General features: G+C 43.5%; 1 protein-coding gene across 1 annotated transcript; it reads right to left on the bottom strand.

Moving 5' to 3' along the window:
- Nucleotides 1–25,376, bottom strand: LOC311144943 (large ribosomal subunit protein uL1m-like). Its single transcript, XM_084181131.1, has 9 exons — nucleotides 25,334–25,376; nucleotides 15,380–15,488; nucleotides 14,901–15,159; nucleotides 13,673–13,756; nucleotides 11,859–11,930; nucleotides 11,544–11,655; nucleotides 10,226–10,323; nucleotides 6,624–6,705; nucleotides 1–171 (listed from the first exon to the last, which is right to left on the bottom strand). The coding sequence occupies exons 1-9, from the start codon at nucleotides 25,359–25,361 to the stop codon at nucleotides 68–70; spliced, it is 948 nt and encodes a 315-aa protein (XP_084037257.1). The 5' UTR covers nucleotides 25,362–25,376; the 3' UTR covers nucleotides 1–67.
- Between the last annotated feature and the right edge of the window lie 19 nt (nucleotides 25,377–25,395).

The raw sequence follows: 25,395 nt of genomic DNA, 5'->3' as shown, positions 1-25,395 counted from the left end.
GTAAATCCATAATATCTTCATACTTTATTCAATACATTATACACAATACATAAAATCACAAGATCCATCAAGCGTCCTTTTTCACTGTCACTTTCTGTACGAGTTCTTCACTCTTAAAGAGCAGGGCTTCACTCGTCTGACAGCTGACGATCGCTCGCTCTATGAAATGACCTGTGGAGGCAAGGGTAGAGGGTGGGAAGAGGGGAGGGGTAGAGGGGGGGAAGAGGGGAGGGGGGTAGAGGGGAGGGGGGTAGAGGGGAGGGGTAGAGGGGGGGAAGAGGGGAGGGGGGGAGGGGGGAGAAGCGGAGGGGGGGAAGAGGGGAGGGGTAGAAGAGGGGGGAGGGGGGAGGGGGTAGAGGGGAGGGGTAGAGGGGTGGAAGAGGGGAGGGGGGGAAGAGGGGAGGGGTAGAGGGTGGGAAGAGGGGAGGGGTAGAGGGGGGGAGAGGGGGTAGAGGGGAGGGGTGTCAGAGACATTGAAACAGAGTCTAGTAGTAGTGCTGCCGGCGGTGGGGGTTCAATCCCTGTTTAGGCCCCTACGCCTTACTGCCCTTTCTTTCACATTCATCAGAAAACACTGAAGTACAGAATTCCCTCTGGATAGACATTAAGACTGGTGTGGTATAATGCTGGGTTTTAAAGACACACCTGAACAGAGTTGCCGAGACACAACACGTCTGATGCAATTTGACAAAGCTACTGTTTTCTTTTCAGACCTGTTGTCAAGAAGATTTCCACTACATTCTAGAATACTCTCCCTGAGGCTATTTGTGTTCCTCCCTGTCTCTCTCCCTGCTTGCCTGCCTCTCTCCCTGCCTCTCTCTCTGCCTGCCGCTCTCCCTGCCTGCCTCTCTGCCTGCTTCCCTCTCTCTCTGCCTCTCTCCCTGCCTGCCTCTCTCCCTGCCTGCCTGCCTGCCTCCCTCTCTCCCTGCCTGCCTCCCTCCCTCCCTCTCTCCCTGCCTGCCTGCCTCCCTCTCTCCCTGCCTGCCTCTCTGCCTGCTTCCCTCTCTCCCTGCCTGCCTGCCTCTCTCCCTGCCTGCCTGCCTGCCTCTCTCTCTGCTTGCCCCCCTCTCCCTGCCTGCTTCCCTCTCTCTCCCTGCCTGCCTCTCTCCCTCCCTGCCTGCCTCCCTCTCTCTCTCCCTGCCTGCCCCTCTCACCCTGCCTGCCTCCCTCTCTCTCTCTCTCCCTGCCTGCCTCTCTCCCTCCCTGCCTCCCTCTCTCCCTCCCTCTCTCCCTCCCTGCCTGCCTCTCTCCCTGCTTCTGTCTCTTTTCAAGCGGTTTAATGTGTACTTTCTGCAGCTCTAGAAACCTAAAGCTAAATAGAACTAACCTAAAAGTAAAATACATCGAAAGGATCAGTACATTCTTGAATAAAAAGGGTTTTGAATGATAACCCAACTAATAATACAAAATAAAAATGTGGATCATCTGATTGTTACATTGTCTCTGTCATAACTTTCATGTACAGGGCATTCAGAAAGTATTCAGACCCCTTGACCTTTTCCACTTTGTTACATTACAGCCTTATTCTAAAATAGATTAAATTGTTTTTTTCCCCTCATCAATCTGCACACGATACCCCATAATGACAAAGCAAAAACAGGTTCTTAGATTCTTTGTGCAAAAATAAAAAAAAATCTGAAATAGCACATTGACATAAGTATTTAGACCCTTTCCTCAGTACTTTGTTGAAGCACCTTTGGCAGCGATTACTGCCTCGAGTCTTCTTGGGTATGACGCTACATGCTTGGCACACCTGTATTTGGGGAGTTTCTCCCATTCTTCTCTGCAGATCCTCTCAAGCTCTGTCAGGTTGGATGGGGAGCGTTGCTGCACAGCTATTTTCAGGTCTCTCAAGAGATGTTCGATAGGTTTCAAGTCCGGGCTCTGGCAGGACCACTCAAGGACCGAAGGGATGGTGTCAGGTTTCCTCCAGACGTGACGCTTGGCATTCAGGCTAAAGCAGGGGTGTCAAACGTACGGCCCGCGGGCCGGATCAGGCCCGCAAACGGGTTTAATCCGGCCCGCGAGATGATTTTGGGGAGAAAAAAAACGAATTTTTTTTTTTTTTTTTTTTTTTTGTAAAGTATAAAAATGCGCTGCAATTTTTCAATAAAATAAACTGCTGTTCCAATTGCGTCCACTGGATGGCGCAATAGCAATTGTGTTAAGCAAGCAAACTGTTTATACCGGGGCAGAGCAAATAGGTCAAGCACGTGCAGCCAATGAGCTACTTTGTTTTGCCCGCGATATTTATTACGGCTTCTACTTTTAACATTATGTGCTTTGGCACCCTCATTGCCCCAATATGTCTCTGTCAAAAAAGAGAAAAGTGGACGCAGAGTGCAGAGTGTTCCAAGAAAAATGGTCATCCTATTTATTCACGGAATTGAATGGGAAAGCTGTATGTTTGGTGTGTTCAGAGCATGTTGCAGTGCTGAAAGAATATAACCTTCGTCGCCACTATGTGAGTCTTCATGCCGACAAATATGACAACTTTCAAGGACAGCGGAGATGAGAGAAGGTGAATGAACTGTTGGCGGGTCTGAAGAAACAGCAGTCCGTGTTTACTCACAGCCGAGACATCAGTGACGCTGCAGTGAAAGCTAGCTACCTCATTGCTAATGAAATCGCAGTGGCTTCAAAACCATTTAGTGAGGGTGAATTTGTAAAAACATGCATGATGAAGGCAGCGGAGATTGTGTGCCCTGAAAAGCGGCAGGCTTTTGCAAATATCAGCCTGACAAGAAACACAGTTGCAGATTTCGGTTGCAATTGATGAAAGCACGGACATTTCAGATGTTGCACAACTGGCCATTTTCATCCGCGGAGTTGATGACACATTGACCGTCACCGAGGAGTTCGTGGAGTTGGTGCCGATGACAGATACAACGACAGCAGCTGATATTTTTACCGCACTCGTCGGCGCGCTGGACAGGGTCGAAGTGGACTGGTCCCGCGCTGTCAGCCTGGCTACAGATGGTGCGCCCTCAATGATCGGGAAAAAAGCAGGCGTTGTGACAAAGTTCAGAGAGAAAGTGCAATCTGCAAATGGAGGACATGATTTTTTGACTTTTCACTGTATTTTGCACCAGGAGGCTTTGTGTTGCAAGTCATTAAAGATGGATAACGTCATGAAGGTGGTCATCCAAACTGTTAATTTCATCCGATCCAGAAGCCTGAATCACCGTCAGTTTGACAGCCTTCTCAGAGAGAAAGACCACATCTATGGCCTGCCATACCACACTGAGGTAAGATGGTTAAGCCGAAGTGCTGTGCTGAGGCGTTTCTTTGATTTACGAGAAGAAATTGAACAGTTCATTGAAGAAAAGGGCAAACCAGTGTTAGAATTTCATTCCGCAGAATGGATGCAGGACCTTGCATTTATGGTGGATGTTACAGAGCACCTGAATAACTTGAACAAACAGCTGCAAGGGCGCAACAAAGTTGTCACGCAGTATTATGACAGCATACGTTCTTTCAAGTTGAAGCTGTCATTGTGGGAGACGCAACTTGCCAGTGGTGATACAGCTCACTTCCCCTGTCTGAAAAATGTGTGCGCGACCCAACATGTGGCAGACATGAAGCGGTTCAAAGATAAAATAACGGGACTGTTACGGGAGTTTGAGCAACGCTTTCAGATTTATGTTTATGTTTTTATGTTGATGTGCTATTGTTTTTAATTGATTTTATTTGTATATTTAACCTATTCTTGACTCTGTTGTTCTTGCACTTGTTTGGGGAACAGGATTTCATTATTTTTATCTACATTTCTGCCTGAGAAATGACACCCTGATATAGTTCTGTGATCTGTGATATACTTCTGTGAATCACTGAGGCATTGTGTGTTTGTGTGTTCTTTGTCCTCAGAACTTTCAAATAACTTGGTGTTTTATGATTAATAGTGATGTTGTGCTTTTGGACACTGTCCTCAGGCTCCAGCTTTATGTTTATATGTTTTTATGTTGATGTGCTATTGTTTTTAATTGATTTTATTTTATTTGTATATTTAACCTATTCTTGACTCTGTGGTTCTTGCACTTGTTTGGGGAACAGGATTTCATTATTTTTATCTACATTTCTGCCTGAGAAATGACACCCTGATATAGTTCTGTGATCTGTGAAACAGTTCTGTTAATCACTGAGGCATTGTGTGTTTGTGTGTTCTTTTTCTTTAGAATTTTCAAATAAACTTGACGTGTTTTATGATTAATAGTGATGTTGTGCTTGTACTATTTTGGACACACTGTCCTCAGGCTCCAGCTTTATGTTGTATGTTGATCGTATTAAAACAAAGAAAACAATCTGAAGTTGTTGTTTTTAAGTTATATATACCATGATTTTTCCGGTCCGGCCCACTTGGGAATAGATTTTCCTCCATGTGGCCCCTGAGCTAAAATGAGTTTGACACCCCTGGGCTAAAGAGTTCAATCTTGTTTCTCATGGTCTGAGAGTCCTTTAGGTGCCTTTTGGCAAACTTCAAGCAGGCTGTCATGTGCCTTTTACTGAGGAGTGGCTTCCGTCTGGCCACTCTACCATGAAGGCCTGATTGATGGAGTGCTGCAGAGATGGTTGTCCTTCGGGAAGGTTCTCCCATCTCCACAGAGGAACTCTGGAGCTCTGTCAGAGTGACCATTGGGTCACCTCCCTGACCAAGGCCCTTCACCCCGATTGCTCAGTTTGGCTGGGTGGCCAGCTCTAGGAAGAGTCTTGGTGGTTCCAAACTTCTTCCATTTAAGAATGATGGAGGCCACTGTGTTCTTGGGGACCTTCAATGCTGCAGAAATGTTTTGGTACCCTTCCCCAGATCTGTGCCTCGACACAATCCTGTCTCGGAGCTCTACGGACATTTCCTTTGACCTCGTTGCTTGGTTTTTGCTCTGACATGCACTGTCAACTGTGGGACCTTATTTAAACAGGTGTGTACTTTTCCAAAATCATGTCCAAATCAATTGAATTTACCACAGGTGGCCTCCAATCAAGTTGTAGAAACATCTCAAGGATGATCAGTGGAAACAGGATGCACCTGAACTCAATTTCGAGTCTCATAGCAAAGGGTCTGAATACTTCCTTAAATTAGGTATTTCTGTTTTTCAATTTTAATACATTTCCCAAAAAAATCGCTTTGTCAATTATGGGGTATTGTGTGTAGATCGATGAGGAATAGTTTATTGAATCAATTTTAGAATAAGGCTATAACGTAAACAAAAATGTGGAAAAAGTCAAGGGGTCTGAATACTTTCCGAACGCACTGTCTGAGTTCTGGCCTTGTGCTATAGCTCCTTCAGTGTAGTTATCCTTTGGGCACAGAATTAAAGAGAACATCACTTCACACACTATTTTCCCTAGGTGGGTTGGATATATAAACCTCAGTATACACACCTCAGTCAGGAAACATTATAATAATACACACAAATCCCTATTGGTTTGGTTGAGTTTGTAGGCAAAAATCACACACCTATCTAGCACACAATATTGTATTGGAAGGCTTTGTATTAAAAGTCCACACACCCACATACAGTGCCGTGGGATGTGTAGTTCAATAACTATAATGTGGAATCATGGTGTGGAATGTGTCGTTCAATAACTATAATGTGGAATCATGGTGTGGAATGTGTCGTTCAATAACTATAATGTGGAATCATGGTGTGGAATGTGTAGTTCAATAACTATAATGTGGAATCATGGTGTGGAATGTGTCGTTCAATAACTATAATGTGGAATCATGGTGTGGAATGTGTAGTTCAATAACTATAATGTGGAATCATGGTGTGGAATGTGTAGTTCAATAACTATAATGTGGAATCATGGTGTGGAATGTGTAGTTGAATAACTATAATGACAAATCATGGACCGTATGATAGCATGTAGCACTGCCTTGAAGTCTCACTGCCAAATAAGTCCCAGAGAGCCTTGCAGCGGTCATGTTGTCAAGGAGGGTGGGTATATCCAGGTATGTATAGTTGTACTCATATGACTGAGGCTACTCTTTACGTACTTTAACCCTCTAAATCCCAATGTGATATACATGTCATATACACTGATTGTACAACACATTAAGAATACCTTCCTAATATTGAGTTGCACCCCCCTTTTGCCCTCAGAACAGCCTCAATTTGTCAGGGCATGGCCTCTACAAGGTGTCGAAAGCGTTCCACAGGGATGCTGGCCAATGCTGACTCCAATGTTTCCCACAGTTGTGTCAAGTTGACTGGATGTCCTTTGGGTGGTGAATCATTCTTGATACACACCGGAAACTGCTGAGTGTGAAAAACCCAGCAGCGTTGCAGTTCTTGACACACTCAAACCGGTGCGCCTGGCACCTACTACCATAACCTGTTCAAAGGCACTTAAATCTTTTGTCTTGCCCATTCACCCTCTGAACGGCACACATACACAATCCATGTCTCAATTGTCTCAAAACTCATTCTTTAACCTGTCTCCTCCCCTTCATCTACACTGATTGAAGTGGATTTAACAAGTGACATCAATTAGGGATCATAGCTTTCACCTGATCAGTCTGTCATGGAAAGAGCAGTTGTTCCTAATGTGTACACAGTGTATGTCATTTACTTTAAAAACCTGGTATTTGTCAAATAATATTCATTCATCATCATGGTACGTACCTAAGCTAGCGGGCCGGTGGGAACAGACATCTTCAACAACAGTCTGTATGTTGGCTATGAGCTGCTGCTTGGGCATGTCCAGCTGTGGGGAGGACAACAAAGTTGAGCACAGTATCAGACATAATACATTGAATACATTAAAATGTACAGTGCATTCGGAAAGTACTCAGACCCCTTGACTTTTTCCACGTTGTTACGTTACAGCCTTATTCTAAAATGAATTAAATAAAACATTTTCCTCATCAATCTACACACAACACCCCATAAGGACAAAAAAAACAACAGAAATACCTTATTTACATAAGTATTCAGACCCTTTGCTATGAGACTCGAAATTGAGCTCAGGTGCATCCTGTTTCCATTGATCATCCTTGAGATGTTTCTACAACTTGATTGGAGTCCACCTGTGGTAAATTCAATTGATTGGACATGATTTGGAAAGGCACACACCTGTCTATATAAGGTCCCACAGTTGACAGTGCATGTCAGAGAAAAAACCAAGCCATGAGGTCGAAGGAATTGTACGTAGAGCTCCGAGACAGGATTGTGTCGAGGCACAGATCTGGGGGAAGGGTACCAAAACATTTCTGCAGCATTGAAGGTCCCCAAGAACACAGTGACCTCCATCATTCTTAAATGGAAGAAGTTTGGAACCACCAAGACTCTTCCTAGAACTGGCTGCCCAACCACACTGAGCAATCGGGGGAGACGGGCCTTGGTCAGGGAGGTGACCAAGAACCCGATGGTCACTCTGACAGAGCTCCAGAGTTCCTCTGTGGAAATGGGAGAACCTTCCAGAAGGACAACCATCCATGCAGCACTCCACCAATCAGGCCTTTATGGTAGAGTAGCCAGACGGAAGCCACTCCTCAGTAAAAGGAACATGACAGCCCTCTTGGAGTTTGCCAAAAGGCACCTAAAGGACTCTCAGACCATGAGAAACAAGATTCTCTGGTCTGATGAAACCAAGATTGAACTCTTTGGCCTGAATGCCAAGCGTCATGGAAACAGGATGCACCTCAGCTCAATTTCGAGTCTCATAGCAAAGGGTCTGAATACCTATGTAAATAAGATATGTTTTTTATTTGTAATACATTTGCAAACATTTCTAAAAACCTGTTTTCGCTTTGTCATTATGGGGTATTGTGTGTACATTGATTAGAGGGAAAAAAACATTTTAATCAATTTTAGAATAAGGCTGTAACGTAACAAAATGTGGAAAAACGTCAAGGGGTCTGAATACTTTGAAGGCACTGTACATATTATTCCCAGATCAGTGTAGTGTATGTTTGGTCTCCCCCCTCTCGTTCTATTGATTTCAACATTATATCGATATGAGTGATTGACAAATAAGTATTGCGTTTCTCTTTCCGTTTTGGCGACCACCAAATCAAAATGCATCACTCCAAAATGTAACTGACTGTCTTCAGCAGGTTGTCCTCTAACCAGTGATGTAAACAATATTTCCAGTTTATGTTTTCAATATATCACAAACTATTTCTGACATATAAATTATTGATTTGGACACTTCAAAATGTTGTTTTAACATTGGTCTACTTATCAAAAGTTATTGTCAACAGGAAGCAGGGACAGCTTCATTTTCAACTTATGTTTTATGAATATAAATGGGACTTTCAACATTAATTGCCAATAGTATTCTAGTTAAATCAGGTAAAAACTGCTGAATTAGTCCTGAAACGTGCTGTGATTTATTTTGATGATATACAAGAAATCATCTAAACAGGTTTTCCCTGCCTATATAGAGCACAGTTTTTCCAATTCCATAACTGCTGGCATAAAAGTGGTAAATTGTGCACGATTATGTTCTATTGCTATTACTAGTTCATAATTACATAGGTTATTACGCCTTAGTTACTCTAGTATAGGTATATGTCATGTTAGTAACACAATGATGCACTGGATGGTACTTGGGTAATCTGACAGACATTTATGTGAGGATTACACATATGCTTTAACGTCGGGGTGATTATACTGTAGGTAATGCTTTAACGTCGGGGTGATTATACTGTAGGTAATGCTTTAACGTCGGGGTGATTATACTGTAGGTAATGCTTTAACGTCGGGGTGATTATACTGTAGGTAATGCTTTAACGTCGGGGTGATTATACTGTAGGTAATGCTTTAACGTCGGGGTGATTATACTGTAGGTAATGCTTTAACGTCGGGGTGATTATACTGTAGGTAATGCTTTAACGTCGGGGTGATTATACTGTAGGTAATGCTTTAACGTCGGGGTGATTATACTGTAGGTAATGCTTTAACGTCGGGGTGATTATACTGTAGGTAATGCTTTAACGTCGGGGTGATTATACTGTAGGTAATGCTTTAACGTCGGGGTGATTATACTGTAGGTAATGCTTTAACGTCGGGGTGATTATACTGTAGGTAATGCTTTAACGTTGGGGTGATTATACTGTAGGTAATGCTTTAACGTCGGGGTGATTATACTGTAGGTAATGCTTTAACGTCGGGGTGATTATACTGTAGGTAATGCTTTAACGTCGGGGTGATTATACTGTAGGTAATGCTTTAACGTCGGGGTGATTATACTGTAGGTAATGCTTTAACGTCGGGGTGATTATACTGTAGGTAATGCTTTAACGTCGGGGTGATTATACTGTAGGTAATGCTTTAACGTCGGGGTGATTATAATGTAGGTAATTCCGTAATGCCTTCAGACTCACCATGCCTACTCTAGTCATGACAGTGTCCTTTAGACTTACCATGCCTACTCTAGTCATGACAGTGTCCTTCAGACTCACCATGCCTACTCTAGTCATGACAGTGTCCTTTAGACTTACCATGCCTACTCTAGTCATGACAGTGTCCTTTAGACTTACCATGCCTACTCTAGTCATGACAGTGTCCTTTAGACTTACCATGCCTACTCTAGTCATGACAGTGTCCTTTAGACTTACCATGCCTACTCTAGTCATGACAGTGTCCTTTAGACTTACCATGCCTACTCTAGTCATGACAGTGTCCTTTAGACTTACTATGCCTACTCTAGTCATGACAGTGTCCTTTAGACTTACCGTGCCTACTCTAGTCATGACAGTGTCCTTTAGACTTACCATGCCTACTCTAGTCATGACAGTGTCCTTTAGACTTACCGTGCCTACTCTAGTCATGACAGTGTCCTTTAGACTTACCATGCCTACTCTAGTCATGACAGTGTCCTTTAGACTTACCGTACCTACTCTAGTCATGACAGTGTCCTTTAGACTTACCGTACCTACTCTAGTCATGACAGTGTCCTTTAGACTTACCGTGCCTACTCTAGTCATGACAGTGTCCTTTAGACTTACCATGCCTACTCTAGTCATGACAGTGTCCTTCAGACTCACCATGCCTACTCTAGTCATGACAGTGTCCTTCAGACTCACCATGCCTACTCTAGTCATGACAGTGTCCTTCAGACTCACCATGCCTACTCTAGTCATGACAGTGTCCTTTAGACTTACCGTACCTACTCTAGTCATGACAGTGTCCTTTAGACTTACCGTACCTACTCTAGTCATGACAGTGTCCTTTAGACTTACCGTACCTACTCTAGTCATGACAGTGTCCTTTAGACTTACCGTGCCTACTCTAGTCATGACAGTGTCCTTCTCCACTATGTACTCATGGCCAGTCTTAAACAACTCCAGCATCTTGGGAATGTCGACTCCAACCGACCCTGAAAACAGCCAGAGAGAAACATGGTTAGGTAATGAGTACTCCTAACTTCTACCTGGTACAGCCAGAGAGAAACATGGTTAGGTAATGAGTACTCCTAACTTCTACCTGGTACAGCCAGAGAGAAACATGGTTAGGTAATGAGTACTCCTAACTGGTACAGCCAGAGAGAAACATGGTTAGGTAATGAGTACTCCTAACCAGGACTCTAAATTAACTTTTTCAGTTGGTGGCACCAGCACATGATTTGGTTGCACACATTTTTCTTGACCCGTGTCCCATAATGTACCTGTATTCAATACAGAACCAGGCTAATAATGACTAGCTATCTTTTAAATTAGCCCCTGCAGGGCTTGACATTGAGGTGCATTCACCAGTGGCACACCGGGCCGGTGCAAACTGAAAGCTACTGGCCTGAATGAAAAGAATACTGGCCCGGGAAAGCGGATGATGCATTATTGAAATGTTATCTGTAATTTGCGGGCTGCGTATGTAGCCTATAACGACCTACCCACCATACACAAATAATTACATTTTAACTTGACAATATCATATTTACATTGATCGTTTGGAGGGAAAAAAATAAAACCTTCAAATCTGAAAAAGGGTGTTATTGTTAGCGCTTTAGCACAGTTACTCTACAGTTGCAGGGCCCTATAAAATCAGTTTGAGCTTTTGGCTAATTTAAATTTTCCAGGTTTTATTTTTCCAGGTTTCTGAGTTTTCCAAGTTCACTCTCAAAATCACTTTTTAATAGAAAAACCACACAAATTTGATGGTTTAAGTTCATAACATTAAAATCACGTCAGGACACCACTGGGAACAATTGTTTGGAGGGTATAGTTGCCCTTCAATTCAATTGCGCGAATAGCGAGCAGACCGTTGTGATCGGCTAGCAGTGTTTTTGTACTGTACAATGTGACGGCGGAGTTTGCAAAACAATGCCCCGTGATCGATACAAATGATCATGATATCATTCTACCAAGTAGGCCTACTTTGCTAGTCAATATTTAATTGGGAAGGTTTTTGGGGAAAGCCTTTAGAATTGTTCCTTTAAACAGCGCAATGGGGCCTCCTGTCAGAGTCTGGTTCCTCTCAAGGTTTTGATCCTAGGGTTTTTTCTTTGCAGCAGCTTTGGGGGTCTAAGGCCGGATTACTGTAAAGCACTTTGTGACAAATGTAAAAAGGACGATGTAAATTTGATGGATTGATGTTGCCCACCTCTCTTGTTCTTGGGGAACTTCTTGCGTAGTTTGTTCTTCAGAGGCAGTAGTTTGGATATGATGTCTGGTACCGCTATGTAGAAGTCTGCATCCACTTCATCATCTAAGATCTACATTATAGAGAACATTCCAGAGAAAACAGGAAACATTAACAAAAAGTGTGTGTGTGGTTTGTGTGTGGAGGGGGGTGGTGGAGAGAGAGACCGCGAGAGAGAGAGAGAGCGAGAGCGAGAGACAGAGAAAGAGCGACAGAGATAGAGAGCGAGAGAGAGAGCGAGCGAGAGCGAGAGAGAAATAAACTTATGACACTCACTCTCTGCACAAGGTCGGCTCCTCCCACAAATGCTGCTCCGTTCTCCTTGGCTACTTTGGCTTGATCAGGATTCTGACAAGAACAGACATTTACACTACCGGTAAAAAGTTTTAGAACACCTACTCATTCAAGGGTTTTTCTTAATTTTTACTATTTTCTACATTGTAGAATAATAGTGAAGACATCAAAACTATGAAATAACACATATGGAATCATGTAGTAACCAAAGAATTGTTAAACAAATCAAAATATATGTTATATTTGAGATTCTTCATATAGCCACCCTTTGCCTTGACAACTTTGCACACTCTTGGAATTCTCTCAACCAGCTTCACCTGGAATACCTTTTCAACAGTCTTGAAGGAGTTCCCACACATGCTTAGCACTTGTTGGCTGCTTTTCCTTCACTCTGCGGTCCAACTCATCCCAAACCATCTCAATTTGGTTGAGGTTGGGGGATTGTGGAGGCCAGATCATCTGAAGCAGCACTCCATCACTCTCCTTCTTGGTCAAATAGCCCTTACACAGCCCGGTGTCATTGTCCTGTTGAAAAACAAATGATAGTCCCACTAAGCGCAAACCAGATGGGATGGCGTATCACTGCAGAATGCTGTGGATTCTAAATAAATCACAGACAGTATCACCAGCAAAGCACCCCCACACCATCACACCTCCTCCTCCATGCTTTACAGTGGGAAATACACATGCGGAGATCATCCGTTCACCTACTCTGCGTCTCACAAAGACACGGCGGTTGGAACCAAAAATCAAAAATTTTGACCAAAGGACAGATTTCCACCGGTCTGATGTCCATTGCTTGTGTTTCTTGTCCCAAGCAAGTCTCTTCTTCTTATTGGTGTCCTTTAGTAGTGGTTTCTTTGCAGCAATTCGACCATGAAGGCCTGATTCCCGCAGTCTCCTCTAAACAGTTGATGTTGAGATGTGTCTGTTACTTGAACTCTGTGAAGCATTTATTTGGGCTGCAATCTGAGGTGCAGTTAACTTATCCTTTGCAGCAGAGGTAACTCTGGGTCTTCCTTTCCTGTGGCGGTCTTCATGACAGCCAGTTTCATCATAGCGCTTGATGGTTTTTGCGACTGCACTTAAGAAACGTTCAAAGTTCTTGACCTTCATGTCTTAAAGTAATGATGGACTGTCGTTTCTCTTTGCTTATTTGAGCTGTTCTTGCCATAATATGGACTTGATCTTTTACAAAATAGGGCTATCTTCTGTATACTCCCCCTACCTTGTCACAACACAACTGATTGACAAACACATTAAGAAGGAAATTCCACAACTTAACAAGGCACACCTGTTAATTAAAATGCATTCCAGGTGACTACCTCATGAAGCTGGTTGAGAGAATGCCAAGAGTGTGCAAAGCTGTCATCAAGGCAAAGGGTGGCTACTTTGAAGAACCTCAAATATATTTTGATTTGTTTAACACTTTTGTTGGTTACTACATGATTCCATGTGTGTTATTTCATTGTTTTGATGTCTTCACTATTATTCTACAATGTAAATAGTAAAGATAAAAGAAAAACCCTTGAATGAGTAGGTGCGTCCAAACTTTCGACTGGTACTGTACATCACTGCCAGTTGTAGTTGACATACAGATTATATATTTCCATGTATACATCAATGCCAGTTCAACAAGGGATTTCAATAGAATGACTGATTAACATGTCCATCAAGGAAGACATAACATAAATCAAATGAATAAATTAGCTATTGATGTTGGAAACAGCACAGGGGATACAATGGAGATGGAAAAAGACAAGGAATAAAGGTTACTGTTAAGTAAGATAACCTACCTCTGTAAAAACAGCGACTTTGTTGACTTCTGTCTTGAACAAGTATGGTAAATGAACTGTACTGACAAAGGGATCCACTTTTTTCTGGAAGAGAAGATTCAAAACATGCATGTAAATACATGTGTGCTGCCTGCGACATCAAAGCCTACATAACAAACCAATACGTGCCTAGCAAATGGAAAAGGAATCTGGATTTTACCCAACAACATTTACCATCCTATGTCACCATGACAACACAATGTGTGCATCCCAAATCCCCATAGCGCACAACTTATCACCCTTTGGGCCCTGGTCAAAAGCAATGCATTATAGGGAATAGGGTGCCATTCGATTGTTTCCTCCCTGTTCATTTTTTTATTTTACCAAGAAGACTGCACTCAATTCATTATGCATTTCAACATCAGCTTTGCATAGTTAAATGGGCCATCTGCGATTGCTACATACATTTTTGGAATTTTAAATTCATGATTCATTATTTTAGTGACCTTGATTGTATTTCAGCTATCCCTGAACGTGAGATAGCTTTGAGCCTCTTTGTAGATGTCTTCCATACTATTGTGGATAATCATGCTCCCTTCAAAACATTATGGGTTAAAGGTAGATCGAATGCCTGGTACACTCCGGAATTATCCAAAGTCATTCATAAAAGAGATAATGCTTGGGTCAAGGCCAGGAACACAGGTTTAGGCCCGGACTGGCAAGCTTTTAAGCAACTGAGGAATCATTGTTTAAGACAAATCAGAAAGGCCAAATCTGATTATAATGTAACCGCTCTTTCAGATTGTAATGGGAACCCAGCTAAATACTGGAAAACTGTCAAATCCCTGAAGGGTTCTACTTCCTCCTCTCTGCCACAACAAATTAATTCAGACTGGCCTCATTATTATTTTTTTATGCCATCATTGATGCATTTAATCACCATTTTATTTCAGCAGGCTAGCTCTTTGAAGTAACTTCTAAGCCTATTCACAATGATATTGGGCTGGATGCTGATAGGAGAAACTTGCTGAATGATCAGAGAAATGACAGTCAAAGCTTTTCTTTTAGTCTATTTACAGAAAAATAAGTCCTGGATGCTTTGATAGCAATAGACAAATAAATCCACAGGGGCTGATAAATTGGATCCCGGTCTGCTTAAGTGTGCAGCACCCATCTTTTTTTTTCCCCAGGAAGGTAGTACTGAATAAGCACTAAGCCATCCCCTAGCTTACTTTTGGCTTGTCCGTACCTTTTTCTCCAGCTTCATGTCCAGTTTCAGATTGATATAAACAGGCTGGTCCAGAGGAGTATAGTCCAGCATCTGGAAGCTCTTTAGCAGATCCACGGCCACTGCGGTCTCGTGTACAGGCTTGGGGTAGAAGCGGGTTACGTACACATCATCCACCGGCGCCCAAGCGGTCAGCCCATACGGTTTGTGACGACCTGTGTTGTCAACGACCGGTATCTTATTTCTCTCTTTGTCATCTCGTTTTTCCTTTTTAAAGGCCCTGTGGAAAGGTTTCATTTATTTATGTTAAAAGAGGTTGGTGTTTATGGAGCGGAGTAGGCCTAACACCTTAGAGAAATGCTTGCAAGCTAGGCTAATAGGTATGCATGTAAATTATAATACAGCAAAAAAAACTAAAATGTTATGTTCAATCAGTCTATGACGTGAAAGGAGAATTTGGGAAGCATTCGATGAGGGTGAGCGAGTGTGTGATGACTTACTTCGCGGCAGCATAGGTCCTAACAGGGAGATGTCTGGGTGCAGTCTGAGAGACACTTGTATATGTTGGACCACCAACCATCAGGACATGTCTTTGGCATCCTGCTAAAACTAAGAGAATTGAAACATAGCGAGTTAGTAATTATCACTGCAGGACTTTACAGATAGTTGATTGCTTGAAGTATAGGTGCAATTTCACCACACAATCTGTAAAGCTTTAGCAAGTTAGATAAACATGAAATCAATCCAAAAGGCCTGCATAGTAGGTGAAGAAAACACGTACAGGAATCTGATTCAAAATAAGTCGTAGATGCAAGCCCAATTCTTTTGACCAATCACATCAGATCTTTTCACATCAGATCTTATTCAGAGCTGATCTGATTGGTCAAAAGACCAATTAGTGGGGGGAAAAAAAAACTGATTTGGGCTGCTTGTAAATGCAGCCAGAGCGATAGTGATGTTACGTTTGATACCAGAGCGCCGAGGCAAGCGTCGAAATCGCTAAGGAGTTTACGACGAAGCAGTGTGCCGATGTCTGTATCACTTTATCATCAGAAGCACGTGATCAATGACATCCGAAGCTTTGTTTCGTTGAACCGGCGTCTGATTGGTTTGGTGTTGGTTTCGGTAGAAAATCATTTGGCTGCTCTAAATTCTTTTGTCCAGCAGTTACCACTAGTTACCACTGTTGATCAAAGCCTCGAGTGATGAACCTAAAGTACCAGTCAAGTTTGGACACACCTACTCATTCAAGGGTTTTTCTTCATTTTTACTATTTTCTACATTGTAGAATAATAGTGAAGATATCAAAACTATGAAATAACACACATGGAATCATGTAGTAACCAAAAAAAGTGTTTAACAAATCAAACTATATTTTATGTTTGAGATTCTTCAAAGTAGCCACCCTTTGCATTGATGACAGATTTGCACACTCTTGGCATTCTCTCAAACAGCTTCATGAGGTAGTCACCTGGAATGCATTTCAATTAACAGGTGTGCCTTGTTAAAAGTTAATTTGTGGAATTTCTTTCCTTCTTAATGCGTTTGAGCCAATCAGTTGTGTTGTGACAAGGTAGGGGTGGTATACAGAATATAGCCCTATTTGGTAAAAGACCAAGTCCATATTATGGCAAGAACAGCTCAAATAAGCAAAGAAAAACAACAGTCCATCATTACTTTAAGACATGAAGGTCAGTCAAACCGGAAAATTTCAAGAACTTTGAAAGTTTCTTCAAGTGCAGACGCAGAAACCATCAAGCGCTATGATGAAACTGGCTCTCATGAGGACCGCCACAGGAATGGAAGACCCAGAGTTACCTCTGCTGCAGAGGATAAGTTCATTAGAGTTACCAGCCTCAAAAATTGCAGCCTAATAAATGCTTCAGAGTTCAAGTCACATCTCAACATCAACTGTTCAGAGGAGACTGCGTGTATCAGGCCTTCATGGTCGAATTGCTGCAAAGAAACCACTACTAAAGGACACCAATAAGAAGAAGAGACTTGCTTGGGGCAAGAAACACGAGCAATGGACATCAGACCGGTGGAAATATGTCCTTTGGTCTGATGAATCCAAATTTGAGATTTTTGGTTCCAACAGCCGTGTCTTTGTGCGATGCAGAGTAGGTGAACAAATGATCTCTGCATGTGTGGTTCCCACCGTGAAGCATGGAGGAGGTGGTGTGATGGTGTGGGGGTGCTTTGCTGGTGACACTGTCTGTGATTTACTTAGCATTCAAGGCACACTTAACCAGCATGGCTACCACAGCATTCTGCAGCGATACGCCATCCCATCTGGGTTGCGCTTAGTGGGACTATCATTTGTTTTTCAACAGGACAATGACCCAACACACCTCCAGGCTGTGTAAGGGCTATTTGACCAAGAAGGAGAGTGATGGAGTGCTGCATCAGATGACCTGGCCTCCACAATCACTCGACCTCAACCCAATTGAGATGGTTTGGGATGAGTTTGACCGCTGAGTGGAGGAAAAGCAGCCAACAAGTGCTCAGCATATGTGGGAACTCCTTCAAGACTGTTGGAAAAGCATTCCAGGTGAAGCTGGTTGAGAGAATGTCAAGCGTGTGCAAAGCTGTCATCAAGGCAAAGGGTGGCTATTTAAAGAATATAATATATGTTGATTTGTTTAACTTTTTTGGTTACTACATGATTCCATATGTGTTATTTCATAGTCTTGATGTCTTCACTATTATTCTACAATGTAGAAAATAGTAAAAAATAAAGAAAAACCCTTGAATGAGTAGGTGTGTTCAAACTTTTGACTGGTACTGTCTCTAGTGCACTACTAATTGTCTGGAAAGCCTCAATGCTTCAGGAAACTGTTTCCCCATCACTAGCGAGGGATAACTGGGCCCAAAATGTCAATGAGTGTCGAATTTTGTTAATAATTGAGAAAAAAATACTTTATAAACGGAGTTGTGCCTGTTGTTCACATGTGTACCTGCCCTCTCATTGGCTAGAATGGTCCCACCTGATCTTGCCTCCTCCTGACCGCCTTCAGTTCTTTTAAGGCATTTATTTTCATTGTTAGAGCGGCCACTAGAGTATCTGGTCAATATAATGGATAGTCTGATGCAGCCCAATGGTCAGATAAGCTGCGTTTACACAGGCAGACCAATTCTGATGTTTTTTTTTTTTACACTAATTGGTCTTTGACCAATTACACGTCAGGCAGAAATTAGCATTTGAATCAGGAAAGTTGAACGCACTACCAGTGCTGTGAAAAGTTGATGTAATTATTACTTTCCCGTGGGTATATTGTCTCACATTCCTACCTCCAAAAAGACCAACCGCACGGACAACCGGGAAAGTATGTTCAAATATAATTGTATTCAACATTCTGGCTTGTAGAGGTCATGAGAGGAAACTTTCCTGATTCAACACGCTCACTTCTGCCCGACTTAGTATTCAATGCAATTCAACAAAAATCGGGTTTACAGGCAAGTTAGAGAAACAATCTCAGCTAATCAGCAAACTAGCGGGGTCCACCCTTGTTCCCTCACCTTTATGTTCCCTGGGCACTATGTACCCAATTGAACTAATTTCAACCAAAATTGGCATAAATGCTTATTTGTATTGTCAAATCAAATTTTATTGGTCACATACACATTTTTAGCAGATGTTATTGCGGGTGTAGCCAAATGCTTGTATTCCTAGCTCCAACAGTGCAGTAGTATCTAACTATTTCTAACAACTCACAACAATACACACAAATCCAAAAGTAAAAGAATGGAATTAATAAATATATAAATATTAGGAAGAGCAATGTCGGAGTGGCATTGCCTAAAATACAGTAGAATAGAATACAGTATATACACATATGAAATGAGTAAAGCAGTATATAAACATTATTAAAGTGACTAGTGTTCCATTATTAAAGTGAGCAGCCTCTAAGGTGCAGGGTTGAGTAACCGGGTGGAAGCCGGCTAGTGATGGCTATTTAACAGTCTGATGGCCTTGAGATAGAAGCTGTTTTTCAGTCTCTCAGTCCCAGCTTTGATGCACCTGTACTGACCTCGCCTTCTGGATGATAGCGGGGTGAACAGGACGTGGTTTCGGTGGTTGATGTCCTTGATGATCTTTTTGGCCTTCCTGTGACATCGGGTGCTGTAGGTGTCCTGGAGGGCAGGCAGTGTGCTCCCGGTGATGCGTTGGGCAGACCGCACCACCCTCTGGAGAGCCCTGAGGTTGCGGGCGGTGCAGTTGCCGTACCAGGCGGTGGTACAGCATCTGTAAAAGTTTGTGAGGGTCTTAGGGGCCAAGCTGTGGCGCCTTCTTCACCACACTGTCTCATTTCAGATTGCCAGTGATGTGTATGCAGAGGAACTTGAAGCTTTTGACCTTCTCCACTGTGGTCCCGTTGATGTGGATAGGGGTGTGCTCCCTCTGCTGTTTCCTGAAGTCAACGATCAGCTCCTTCGTTTTGTTGACGTTGAGGGAGAGGTTATTTTTCTAGCACCACTCCGCCAGGGCCCTCACCTCCAGCCCTGTAGGCTGTCTCGTCATTGTCGGTAATCAGGTCTACTATTGTTGGGTCGTTTGAAAGCTTGATGATTGAGTTGGAGGCGTGCGTGGCCACGCAGTCATGGGTGAACAGGGAGTAGAGGAGGGGGCTGAGCACGCACCCTTGTGGGGCCCCAGTGTTGCGGATCAATGAAGTGGAGGTGTTGTTTCCTACCTTCACCACCTGGGGGCGGCCCGTCAGGAAGTCCAGGACCCAGTTGCACAAGGCGGGGTTTAGACCCAGGGCCCCGAACTTAATGATGAGCTTGGAGGGTACTATGGTGTTGAAGGCTGAGCTAGTCAATGAACAGCATTCTTACATAGGTATTCCTCTTTTCCAGATGGGATAGGGCAGTGTGCAATGCGATGGCGATTGCATCGTCTGTGGATCTATTGGGGCGGTATGCAATTTGAAGTGGGTCTAGGGTGTCAGGTAAGGTAGAGGTGATATGATCCTTAACTAGCCTCTCAAAGCACTTCATGATGACAGAAGTGAGTGCTACACGGCGATAGTCATTTAGGTCATTCTCAATTTTTTTGGAGAGAACAGTGCCGGGAAGATGGCTGCCGTTTTACAGCCCTCTAACCAATTGTACTATTTTGTGTGTTTTTCCGCGTTATTTGTAATTTATTTTGTACATAATGTTTCTGCCATCGTCTCTTATAACCAAAAAGAGCTTCTGGATATCAGGACAGCGATTACTCACCTCGCATTGGACTAAGATTTTTTCTTCAACGAGGCGGTCGCGAAGGATATCCTACAGACACCCGACAAGGCCCAGATCCCCGTCATTCGCGTGAGGAAGAGACGGAGATATCGCGGACGCAGATCCGGGTGCCTTGTAAGGATCCGACGGCGAGCGAGTAAACTGCCTCTCCCATCAATCCTACTAGCCAACGTTCAATCTTTTGAGAATAAAATGGACGAGTTAAGATTACGGTTATCCTACCAACGGGACATTAAAAACTGTAATATCTTATGTTTCACGGAGTCGTGGCTGAACGACAACAATGATAACATTCAGCTAGCAGGCTATACGCTACATCGGCAGGACAGAACGTCTGACTCTGGTAAGACAAGGGGCGGCGGTCTGTGTATATTTGTAAACAACAGCTGGGGCACAAAATCAAATACTAAGGAAGTCTCGAGGTTTTGCTCGCCTGAGGTAGAGTATCTTATGATAAGCTGTAGATCACACTATTTACCAAGAGAGTTTTCATCTATATTTTTCATAGCTGTCTATTTACCACCACAAACCAATGCTGGCATTAAGATTGCTCTGAATGAGTTGTACAAGGCCATTAATCAACAGGAAAACGCTCATCCAGATGCAGCGCTCCTAGTGGCCGGGGACTTTAATGCAGGGAAACTTAAATCCGTTCTACCTAATTTCTACCAGCATGTTAAATGTGCAACCAGAGGGAAAAAAACTCTAGACCACCTTTACTCCACACACAGAGACGCATACAAAGCTCTCCCTCGCCCTCCATTTGGCAAATCTGACCATAACTCTATCCTCCTGATTCCTGCTTATAAGCAAAAACTGAAGCAGGAAGCACCAGTGATTCGGTTAATAAAAAAGTGGTCAGATGACGCAGATGCTAAGCTACAGGACTGTTTTGCTAGCACAGACTGGAACATGTTCCGGGATTCTTCAGACAGCATTGAGGAGTACACCACATCAGTCACTGGCTTCATCAATAAGTGCATCGATGATGTCGTCCCCACAGTGACCGTACGTACATACCCCAACCAGAAGCCATGGATTACAGGAAACATCCGCACTGAGCTAAAGGGTAGAGCTGCCGCTTTCAAGGAACGGGACTCTAACCCGGACGCTTATAAGAAATCCCGCTATGACCGCCGACGAACCATCAAACAGGCAAAGAGTCAATACAGGTCTAAGATTGAATCATACTACACTGGCTCTGACGCTCGTTGGATGTGGCAGGGCTTGAAAACTATTACAGACTACAAAGGGAAGCACAGCCGCGAGCTGCCCAGTGACACAAGCCTACCAGACGAGCTAAACCACTTCTATGCTCGCTTCGAGGCAAGCAACACTGAAGCATGCATGAGAGCACCAGCTGTTCCGGATGACTATGTGATTACGCTCTCCGTAGCCGATGTGAGTAAGACTTTTAAGCAGGTCAACATTCACAAGGCCGCAGGGCCAGACGGATTACCAGGACGTGTACTCCGAGCATGTGCTGACCAACTGGCAAGTGTCTTCACTGACATTTTCAACATGTCCCTGACTGAGTCTGTAATACCAACATGTTTCAAGCAGACCACCATAGTCCCCGTGCCCAAGAACTCTAAGATAACCTGCCTAAATGACTACCGACCCGTAGCACTGACGTCTGTAGCCATGAAGTGCTTTGAAAGACTGGTCATGGCTCACATCAACAGCATAATCCCAGAAACCCTAGACCCACTCCAATTTGCATACCGCCCCAACAGATCCACAGATGATGCAATCTCTATTTCACTCCACACTGCCCTTTCCCACCTGGACAAGAGGAACACCTACGTGAGAATGCTATTCATTGACTACAGCTCAGCATTCAACACCATAGTGCCCTCTAAGCTCATCACTAAGCTAAGGATCCTGGGACTAAACACCTCCCTCTGCAACTGGATCCTGGACTTCCTGACGGGCCGCCCCCAGGTGGTAAGGGTAGGTAACAACACATCTGCCACACTGATCCTCAACACGGGGGCCCCTCAGGGGTGCGTGCTCAGTCCCCTCCTGTACTCTCTGTTCACCCATGACTGCATGGCCAGGCACGACTCCAACACCATCATTAAGTTTGCCGACGACACAACAGTGGTAGGCCTGATCACCGACAACGATGAGACAGCCTATAGGGAGGAGGTCAGAGATCTGGCCGTGTGGTGCCAGGACAACAACCTCTCCCTCAACGTGACCAAGACAAAGGAGATGATTGTGGACTACAGGAAAAAAAAGAGGACTGAGCACGCCCCCATTCTCATCGACGGGGCTGTAGTGGAATAGGTTGAGAGCTTCAAGTTCCTTGGTGTCCACATCACCAACGAACTATCATGGTCCAAACACACCAAGACAGTCGTGAAGAGGGCACGACAAAGCCTATTCCCCCTCAGGAGACTAAAAAGATTTGGCATGGGTCCTCAGATCCTCAAAAAATTCTACAGCTGCACCATCGAGAGCATCCTGACTGGTTGCATCACCGCCTGGTATGGCAACTGCTTGGCCTCCGACCGCAAGGCACTACAGAGGGTAGTGCGTACGGCCCAGTACATCACTGGGGCAAAGCTCCCTGCCATCCAGGACCTCTATACCAGGCGGTGTCAGAGGAAGGCCCTCAAAATTGTCAAAGACTCCAGCCACCCTAGTCATAGACTGTTCTCTCTGCTACCGCACGGCAAGCGGTACCGGAGTGCCAAGTCTAGGTCCAAAAGACTTCTCAACAGCTTCTACCCCCAAGCCATAAGACTCCTGAACAGCTAATCATGGCTACCCGGACTATTTGCACTGCCCCCCCACCCCATCCTTTTTACGCTGCTGCTACTCTGTTAAGTATTTATGCATAGTCACTTTAACTCTACCCACATGTACATATTACCTCAACTACCTCAACTAGCCGGTGCCCCCGCACATTGACTCTGCAACGGTACCCCCCTGTATATATAGCCTCCCTACTGTCACTTTATTTTACTGTATATATAGCCTCCCTACTGTCACTTTATTTTACTTCTGCTCTTTTTTTCTCAACACTTTTTTTGTTGTTGTTTTATTCTTACTTTTTTTGGTTTAAAATAAATGCACTGTTGGTTAAGGGCTGTAAGTAAGCATTTCACTGTAATGTCTGCACCTGTTGTATTCGGCGCATGTGACCAATACAATTTGATTTGATTTGATTTGATTTGACATCTTGAAGCAAGTGGGGACAGCAGACTAGGATAGGGAGAGATTGAATATGTCCATAAACATGTCTGTCGGCGCCATCTTCCATATCAATTTGTAATCAAATGTGGAATTTTTGGGTGACCGAGTCATTAGAATAATACCCAGTGTGCTTTTGCAAGTGTTCATTTTCACATAACAGTATGGTCATCATTTACATTTTTACATTTTAGTCATTTAGCAGACGCTCTTATCCAGAGCGACTTACAGTTAGTGAGTGCATACATAATTTTTTATACTGGCCCCCCATGGGAATCGAACCCACAACCCTGGCGTTGCAAACGCCACGCTCTACCAACTGAGCTACATCCCTGCCGGCCATTCCCTCCCCTACCCTGGACGACGCTGGGCCAATTGTGCGCCGCCCCATGGTCATTTAGCAGACACTTATCACATCATAGTGCCATTACATTTCTGATACCAATGCAGTACATTTGGGGTGATAGGGGGCCACAAAATTGTGAGGCGCTATTTTTTTTAAAATGTACAGAAAGGTATTTTGTAATTGTGTTATTACAAAATACATTGTATTGTTGTTCAGGCCAGTGAAATACAAATGACAAAATACTCAAAAGTAATTTAAATATATATTTCAAAAACATGTAACAGAAATACTGCCCATCTCTGTTCCATGATGCAACAGTGGATAAACTCACCAAAAGATGTGTACATCAAGGATGTGAAAAATATAAGGCAGTGGAAACATGGGGCCGAGGGAACATGGAGCCGAGGGAACATACGACTTTGGAAACTATGGGAACATAGGGCTTAGGGAACATTGGCATGGTCCCCTAACTAGCCAGTACAACCCAGCATTGACAATTAGCAGGTTATGACACTATTTAGATCACAATAATATATAGCTGCCTAGCTACATAGCTAACTGACTAGTTATTGCTGCAACCTGGTCTCAGAGCATTTCGTATTATTCTGTATGTAAATCCGAGAAAATCAATTAAGCATATGTTACGAATCGTATGGTATGTATTAATTTGTGGATGTCCATCACCCATTTCGTATGATATGTTACAAATTTCAATTCGTATTATATATTACGAATTTCCAAATGTACAATATGTTACGAATCTGCAAACTTACAATGTGTTATGAATTTAAACATATGATATGTTACGAATTCTAGCTAGGTGGCTAACGTTAGCTGGGTTAGGGGTTATGGTTAGTGTTACGTTTAGGAGTTAGGCTAAAGGGTTAAGGTTAGGGGAAGGGTTAGCTAACAGCTAGCCAGCGCGACCGGCTGGGAGACCCATGGGGCGGCGACCGGGAGACCCATGGGGCGGCGCACAATTGGCCCAGCGTCGTCCAGGTTAGGGAATGTAGCTCAGTTGGTAGAGCATGGTGTTTGCAACGCCAGGGTTGGGGGTTCGATTCCCACGGGGGGCCAGTATGAAAAATAAAAAAAATATGTATGCACTCACTAACTGTAAGTCGCTCTGGATAAGAGCGTCTGCTAAATGACTAACATGTAATGATAAGTAGTTGAAAAGTTGCTAATTAGCCAAAATGCTAAAGTTGTCTGTGATGAGATTTAAACTCGCAACCTTTGGGTTGCTAGACCTTCGTGTTATACGCCCGACCAACCACCGTACTTTTGTTTTTTGCCTTAAGTAACCATCTGTCTTCTGTAACCATACCAAACGTAACATATCACACAAATTAAGTATCCTATGTTACATCTAGTGTAGGAGATTGCGCTGAGTTATTGAATTATACTAGCTAGCATAAATAGTTAGAACATTAGCTTGCTAATAACTTAGCTAGCTAAATCAGTGGCAAAGGCTACTAGCTATGTTTGCTAACGTTAGCTACTGGCCCGAGTTTGCTGGAGTCGACTGCTAAGAACTACTGTATGTAACATAAATGCATTGGCTATGCATCATTGCCAAGCTCTGATATAAGCGGACGGATTATTCTAAAAACTTGAATTGCATGAGAATTTAAGATAAAAAATAGTTTGTAGAACAGACCTTTTACAATCCTCCTGCAGGTCGCCATGTTTAAATCGCACCTGTGACGTGCCCTACGTTAA

This window comes from Coregonus lavaretus, assembly GCF_964263955.1.
Source record: "Coregonus lavaretus genome assembly, chromosome: 17".
Lineage (NCBI taxonomy): Eukaryota > Metazoa > Chordata > Actinopteri > Salmoniformes > Salmonidae > Coregonus > Coregonus lavaretus.
This window is presented reverse-complemented; position numbering and strand designations above follow the sequence as displayed.